This window comes from Hemibagrus wyckioides, linkage group LG21, assembly GCF_019097595.1.
Source record: "Hemibagrus wyckioides isolate EC202008001 linkage group LG21, SWU_Hwy_1.0, whole genome shotgun sequence".
NCBI classification, from domain to species: Eukaryota; Metazoa; Chordata; class Actinopteri; order Siluriformes; family Bagridae; genus Hemibagrus; species Hemibagrus wyckioides.
Window position 1 is genome coordinate 18,442,738 of NC_080730.1, and position 8,497 is coordinate 18,451,234.

An 8,497-nucleotide genomic window follows, 5' to 3' on the forward strand; every position below is an offset into this window, starting at 1 on the left:
GCCTTTACATGCACATGAATGTAATATGGAGTCACCAAGCCCTTTGCAGCTATAACAGCTTCAACTCTTCTGGGAAGGATTTCCACAAGGTTTAGGAGTGTGTTTATGGGAATTTTTGACTGTCCCTCTAGAAGCACATTTGTGAGGTTAGGCACTGATGTTGGACGAGAAGGTCTGGCTCACAGTCTCCGCTCTAATTTATCACAAAGGTCTCTGTGCAGGCCAGTCAAGTTCCTCCACACCAAACTCACTCATCCATGTCTTTATGGACCTTGCTTTGGTCACTGGTGTACAGTCATGTTGGAACAGGAAGGGGTCATCCCCAAACTGTTCCCACAAAGCATGAAATTGTCCAAAATGTCTTGGTATGAAGCTGAAGCATTAAGAGTTCCTTTCACTGGAACAAGGGGTCGAGCCCAACCCCTGAAAAACAACACCTGAATTCAGTGATTTGGAGGGGTGTCCCAAAACTTTTGGCAATATAGTCTATCAAGCTCCAGGCATCATATTCTCATATCCTCACATGCAAAGTACATCTAAAACGTGGTTAATTAAGGTTAATTAAGATTACGTTTCCGGTCGAAGTGTGATGCAGTGCCATTATCTGTATCAGCATAGTGCTCCAAATATCTGTAATTAGACATTTAAACCTGAAGTGGGCGTGGCTTAAACCAGAAGGGATTTTATTGGTACAGTTTTATTGTTACATTTTTTTTTTAATAATAACCTTTCACACAGTTTGCATATTTGTTTCATTTTACACCATACTTTCTATCAAATTCAGTTTTGTTCAGTTTCCCAAAATAGACACAAACTTGGTCTTGGTCACTTAAAGCCCAGTGACCCTGACCAGGGAGTTTCTAAGGAGCATGTTAATTTTTTAACCGTCTTGTGAGGTTCAAGTTAAGAACACTTTATTGTCGTGTTAGACCACAGTCCCGCCTGTCTAGTCTGGTGCCTGTGAAAATGTTAGTGTGCTTCCTGTTGATGGACTGTATATATATATATACTTAGATATGCATATATAATATTTATTTATATTAATTCCAAACACATTGTCTCTTTCATTTCAGGGCTCTAAAAGAAACAGCTCTACACACTGACTGCATCGGCTTTATAGTCCCTCTCTGTTGCTTGTTCTGTCCCTGGGATACGCAGCTGTGTGAACTGTAAGAAGAACACACCTCTCTTGACCTGATGTGAGGTCAGCGGTGGTTATTGAGGTAGCAAGGTTTATTTCAGCTGCCACCCCACCAGCCTTGCCCAGCATGGACCCCTGGATCCCTCATCGTACACAGGCATAGACACTGTAAGATCTGGTAACCTCTTTGCTGGATTAATATGTTCTTTCCTTTCCAGTGTGAACATCTCGAGCTCTTCTTCTGTTGTAACACACACGCGCGCGCGCGCACGCACACAGAAAAGCTCTCTCTCTCTCTCTCTCTCTCAGAGCTGTGCAAAGAGTCTCACACACTCCGCGCGCCTTCTCAGTGCACAAGACCGGTGGAGAGCGCGCGAGAAGCAGAGAGAACGAAAGAGAGCGCACAAGAGACAGAGAGAGAGAGAGAGAGAGAGAGGCGCAGGATAAACCTCCCTTTTCTCTCTTGCTCTGAGAGAGAGAGCTGCACAATGTGAAGAGGCAAATTAGCTCGGCAAAACTTCCCCCCAGCAGACGTCTCAGCCTCTCCGAAAGCAGTAGCGACAAAGAAGACGGGGAAAGGGAGCACGAGGCGCGCGCGAGACGCGCTCTTTTTGCTCGGTTTAAAGGTGACATGAGGAGACTATTCCACGCGAACTCCCGAGTCTCCGAGCCAGACGGAGCTCTCTGAATCTCTCAGCTGGTCCGCAGGGGAACTTTGTTCATGTTCATTTTGTTGTGATTTCCGCGGGTAGCTCCACCGCACCGAGAGGATGAGCGGATTTATCTGCACGCGCTGAGGAATTTTTTTATTTTTTATTTTTTTATTTTTGATGATCGTTGACGGAACGTTTAGAACCGATAGAACAGGTAAGGTTCTGAAATAACCGATTAAAATGACCGCTAAAGACAAGATAACAGATATTCAGTCGCTCAGTCGGGCTAAAAACATATTAATTAGCCGACAGGATCTCATTAGGATATTCTACTCATTATCGACAATTAGCACTCTGTTTGGGGGTTCTACATTAAAGCTTACATTGACATTTCCTTAAAGGGATTCTTCAGTTTGTCCCTGTGAGGGAACCCTTTAAGACAAGACCAGAACAAAAAGTACATGTATAACCATTTAAGGCAGCATAGAACCTAAAGACTACGTAGAACCCTAAAACTAGAACCCTTTAAGACATCATAGAGCCCAAATACAATGTGGAACCCTAAAGCTAGATCTATTTAAGCCATTATAGAACCCAAAGATTATGTAAAAGCCTTTACAACTCCATAGAACCCAAGTAATATATACAGAATACTTTAAGACTTTGGAGAACCTCAAAGACTAGATTCCTTTAAGACTTACATACAGAACCCCAGGTCTATGTAGAACCTGTTAAGCATGGTTAGAACCCTAAAAGAATATTTTAAGATTATATTGACTCCCTTAATCTAACATCCTTTAAGACCTGCAATCGTTTGAGACAATATAGAACCCAGAATCTTCTTTAAAACTATGTAGAACCCAACACTAGAATCCTTTAAGACCCTATAGAACCTCAGAATAATGTAAGACCCTATGAAGATCTGTGGTACAGTTCTACAAAACCCCCTCCATTTATATTTACTCGGTGTGGTTCTTCGATTTGTCCCTTTTGGGGAACCTTTTAAAGATCAAGCCTATGGAGTAGAACCCTGCCACAGAGAATAAACCCCAGAGAACCCTTAAGGAACACATGCAATCAGAAATAATCAACAATTATTGGAAATTCTATGAAGAACTAATTGTAATTAGAAATATCTGATCTCAGCCTTTTAGGTGTTTCAAAATCATCGGTTGCGTCTCTCGTGCATGAAGTTTTCTCGTGCACCCGAACATGCTTCAGGCGCACGCGCTCTGTGCGCAAATATTAAAATAACATTATTAACACCGCTACACTTTTTTTTGCATACGTGTCTCGTGCGCAGTACCAAGCATTTGTGTGTGTGTGTGTGTGTGTGTGTGAGAGAGAGAGAGAGAGAGAGTGCACGTGGTGTCTGCGTTTAGAATGGTGCGCCTGGTGTGCGCTGATGGATGCGCGTGCGGAGAATGGACCGTTGCAAGAACGAATTTTAAGGAGGACTGAAAGACTTTAGGCCCATCTGTCTTATTTATACCTTACTTATATGAAATTATAAAACATAAAACGGGTTAATTTCAGTGTTAAACAGTCCAGAAGGGGAAAAAAGAGTTCTTGTCCACGCGCTAATTCAGCTCAGCTGAGTGTAATTAATTCACTGACCAGCCAAAAATTTCAAGGTATGACTGTCCGCTTTGTTTGTTTGTTTGTTTTGTTTTTTCCCCCCACCAACTTACCTATTGTAAGTAGCAGATATCTAGAAATGAATCCTAAGTTAGAACCCAACCCCTAGTTTATGCTTCGTCTTTGTTTACAGTTGTTGTGGAGGGAAGAAAAAGGGAAAGTGTTTGTTTATTCATTTCCTCCCTCAGGCGCTTATGAAATGGCGCTTTGCCACAAACTGTTAGAAGAAGCGCTTCATATTTCCGCAAACCCTGGAGGATTAATGGGGATTTATTGCGGCAGAGGAGGATTAGAACACCATGCTAATAAACATATGCTACATTTGTTGGACGTGTTAAATATTCATCAGCTAATATCCCGGTGTCGCGTGACTAACGAGTCCAAACACACACTGCACTGCACTACTGTCTTAAATAGCAGGAGAAAAGTCTGGCTTTAAAATAAGCGAGTTTGGAAATCTGAGTTGTAAACCGACCGAACATTTCTATATTAAGTGTGCTTTATAATATGTGTTAATAATTGGGCATAAATTGTGTCATAGCAGGGGCCACGCAGAAGCAGTGTACATATTTATTTATTTATTTATTTATTTATATGTGTTTTATTACACTTGCGCTGCAGCTAGTGATTAACATATTAATGTAGGACACATCATGCTTTTGCCTGTTGTTGGAATTAATGCCTCTCTCTCTCTCTCACACACCAAACAAAAAAAAAATCTTGTCCTTTTGCACTGTCCTCAAGACATTTAGACACCCGAGACTCCTTCCCTAATGTTAAATAAATGTCTCACATCAACGTTTTATTTTCTTTAGTGTGTTATGTCAGGTCCGTTTATTATTCAGCTTAGAACATTCCTGTGCATGGCCCGTTACTATAGAAACAATAATGTATTAGAACCAGTGAATTAATAATGTCCTGGTGTTCATGTCACAGCCGGAACTACTTTCCGAGCCGTGATGTTATACGGGAATAATGTCTGACCGATCAGATTCGAGCATTCGGCCTTGCTGTGGTACAAAATAAATGAATGGAAAGTAGTGTCGTGTTTGTGCTTTTGATATGCAAATCGAAGGGCATGGCATATACACCGATCAGGCATAACACTGTGAGCAGTGAGAGGTGAAGTGAATAACACTCATCATGGCGCCTGTTAGTGGGTGGGATATATTAGGCAGCAAGTGAACATTTTGTCCTCAAAAGTTGATGTGTTAGAAGCAGGAAAAATGGACAAGCGTAAGGATTTGAGCGAGTTTGACCAAGGGAATTGTGATGGCGGATAGACCACTGGATCAGAGCATCTCCAAAACTGCAACTCTTGTGGGGTGTTGCCAGTCTGCAGTGGTCAGTATCTGTCAAAAGTGGTCCAAGGAAGGAACAGTGGTGAACCGGTGACAGGGTCATGGGCGGTCAAGGCTCATTGTTGCACGTGGGGAGAGAAGGCTGGACCGTGTGATCCGATCCAACAGACGAGCTACTGTTGCTCAAACTGCTGAAGAAGGTAATGCTGGTTCTGATAGAAAGGTGTCAGAATACACAGTGCAGGATGGGTCAGGGCTGTTTCGGCAGCAAACGGGGGACCAACACAATATTAGGCAGGTGGTCATAATGTTATGCTTGATCCGTGTAGTGAAAAGCCTTCTATTCTGTTCTATAAACACATTAATTTCCAAAAAACTATCAGGCAGCAGAGCTGGATTAATACTTTTCGCTCGAGTCAATATCGGGTCCAGAGACTCGATTCTCTTATGATGTACGCAGTCTCAGTATTAGAGCCTTTGTGCACTCTTAAATCAACTCTGAACACTCTTAACTGAGCTCTGGTTCATAGTATCGACTGCTCAGATACAAAATAACAATAATAATAATAACCCAGCGTTTCATTACAGTGTACTCTTTGACATACTGTGAAGTATAAAGTAAAATCATTTATCATCAATTGAGCCTTCAGAATATTCTAGATCAATATAAATCACTCCCGGAATTGTTTCATGCCTCTGTGTTTGCGCAATCCCGGCAGTGTTGTGGTATTTACCTGGTTGTTTACCCACCCCTGAGGTAATGCAAAATCTAATATTTCTCCCCAGTGCCAATAATAGAGTTAAGTCTAATAAACCTGCTTGTCTAAATGAGTTAGACTCGAAATCCAGAGCCATGCTTTTTGTAAATTTAGAGCTCTTTAACCGAACACAGAACACACGATCAATACAGCGCTGTAGCCTGAACACAGGTCTGGATAAATACAGCCGGCGGGGATCCGCAAAGCCATGTGCTGTAGCTATAAAGCCAGAAAACAAGTTTAATATCTTAACGATAAAGTTCTCTTTCATTAGCGACAAGCTGAAATGAAAGCAAACCTTTCTTGTCTTGAAACATTCAGTGATTTATGATCATGTGACCACAAAGAATAGCCTCGTGTGCTCTCTGTTCCACATTACCTTCACGATGTGTGTCATATCTAATTACACAAGGTACGTGTCGTTCTTGATACCGGGTGTGTTGTCTGTCCGCAGCCTGCCTCCTGCCATGTCGTGGTTCCTGTGTTTGTGGATAGCCGTTAGCTGCCTCTTGCTCTGCCAGGCCACTCTGTACGAGACCATCCAGCAGCACCACGTGCCTCGACCCGGCCGCAACGCCATCCAGATCCTCGGTGAGTCACGCCCTCGGCTCCTCTCGTTGTGCTTCCTCTGCGTCCCGCTGGCTTTATTTTGTTTTACGACGCCTATACGGTCTCCCTCCATGAGCGTGCTCTATAGAGTGCTTCCCTGCTGAGCAAATCAGCAGCCTGGTTTGAGGTGTCTCTCTTAGAAGCTGCTGTGTAGTTTTCTCGGATGTTACGGAGACGACACCTGTGGTCAGGAATGCGCTCACCTTGGCGTTCCTGCTCAGCTGCTTGCATCGCCGATGTGTTTTCCTAGAAAGCTTGGGAATTCATCGTCTAGGTGAAAGGAAATGGCTGCTCTAGGATGTTTGTGATCGTGATTAGAGAGCTATTAAACGAAAACATGTTAAAATGTCAAAAAGGTATCAAAAAAATGCAGGTATTATTTATTTTTAAATGCCCTACTTACACATTCCCTCAGTGGCCTAACTGATGATAGAGCTGTTATTCAATGTGTATGATGCAAATATATGCTAATCACACACGCACACACACACACACACACACACACATATAGCTTTAAAACAAATTTGCATCACATCCAGCAATTTCCAGGCGTTCCTCGTTGCGTTACTTGGTATTAATTAGCTTCACAGCGTTGTTGTTTTCACATCAGCCTCCAGTGTTTGGTCCAGATGTGTGCCATTCGTTCCAGATCGATGAGAAATGTTACTTAAATGGAAATGTATGCCGCCGTCCGTGTAAGACGTGAGTCAGTCTGCCACGACCTTGCGCAAGAGAAAGCCGTCATGTATGAAAGTGATGACTGATATCTTGGATCCTGTTCAGCAGCGGTCACTGGATTTAGTACTTGTTACCGTAAAGAGAGTGATGTTTCAGGGACAACACCAGCATTCCATTCCAGATACTTATTATGCACATGATGATAAAGAGCAGTGATATAATACACAAAAAATGTGATATGATATGGTACAAAACAATACCCAGTGTAATGACACGTGATACGACAGAATACGGTGTTATACGATTAGATTCAATAAAGTAAAACGTTACTCAGACAAATGATGTAATACAGTATGTTATAATGTTTTATAACACAGTCTGATCCCATTTAATTAGACGATACAATATGAGACAGTATTAGAGAATATGAAACAATACAATGTGTTAAACCACAGTGCTCTCGGATTGTCGTCAGTGGTCAAGTCACAGGGTCACTGGGATGCCCCGCTGGACCCTGGAGCACGGCTTTGACCCTTAACCCTCAACTGCTCAGTCGCATAAATGCGATGAATCTAATATCTCTCACTTCTGTTGCTTCTGGATAAGGAAGTCTGCCAAATCTGTAACAATCCTCCACAACAGGATACAATAAGTTACGATAGGACACGATACACAACACAATCTGATCCAGTTCGACTCAACGTTCTTAGAATGCAGTGTGAACACAATATAGGATATCATACAAAACAATAGAATATGTCATGATGTGACATTGTACAACGCAGCATGGTGCGATATGTATGAAATAAGATATAAAATACATAACAGTACTATACGATCCAATACAATACAGTTACAGTGTTACAGTACGCGAGAGCTCCCAGTACAGATCCTAGATTATCCCTCTTCATCCCTTATAATCTGTTCACTTCACTTGCTGTAACACACCAGATTCAGCGAATAATCACTAAATCACAGGTCTGACTCTCCATCAGTGTGTTATATACACCGATCAGGCATAACATTATGACCACCGACAGGGGCCGTGAATAAGACGGATGATCTCCTCATCATGGCACCTGTTAGTGGGTGGGATATATTAGGCAGCAAGTCCTCAAAGTTGATGTGTTAGAAGCAGGAAAAATGGCCAAGCGTAAGGATTTGAGCGAGTTTGACGAAGGGCCGAATAGGGATGTCTAGACCACTGGATCAGAGCATCTCCAAAACTGCAGCTCTTGTGGGGTGTTCCCGGTCTGCAGTGGTCAGTATCTATCAAAAGTATCCTTTAAGTGTCCTAAAAGGATCTGCTGTTAACACCTTCAGGGATCTAGTGGAGTCCATGCCTCAAAGGGGTCAGGGCTGTTTTGGCAGCAAAAGGCAACACAATTTTGAGCAGGTGGTCATAATGTTATGCCTGATCGGTGGGTTGTGGTAAACCAGTCCATATATGTTAATGTTCTATTCACTAATTATGATGGTTGATAATTAAGCCAAATACACTGGAGTTGGAGTGGGAGAATAAGTGAAGAGCACTTTCTGCGTAGAAACTAATGGAAATTGTCGGTCCGAAAAATAATCGACCGTTGTCTTGAACCATGTCTCTGATCTGTTATCCTACATCGCAATCATTAGACCTTCTGACACGCCCACACTGCCATAAGATTAGGAACGTTCGGGTCTAATTCTGATGTAGTTAGTGATATTTTTCTGTGCATTTCT

The 8,497-nt window shown here is 42.4% G+C and overlaps 1 protein-coding gene across 8 annotated transcripts in view; it reads left to right on the top strand.

Annotated features, from left to right (window-relative positions):
• Positions 1–1,469: 1,469 nt before the first annotated feature.
• LOC131342857 (chemokine-like protein TAFA-1) overlaps positions 1,470–8,497 on the top strand; it is a 192,496-nt gene continuing 185,468 nt past the window's right edge. For all 8 annotated transcript variants that reach the window (XR_009203068.1, XR_009203069.1, XR_009203070.1 and 5 more), the window contains exons 1-2: positions 1,470–2,008; positions 5,946–6,082. Coding sequence is in view for 4 of the 8 variants with exons in the window: in XM_058374101.1 (XP_058230084.1) it covers positions 5,959–6,082 (124 nt within the window). In the remaining 4 variants the exon portion in view is untranslated. The remainder of the gene's footprint in view (positions 2,009–5,945; positions 6,083–8,497) is intronic.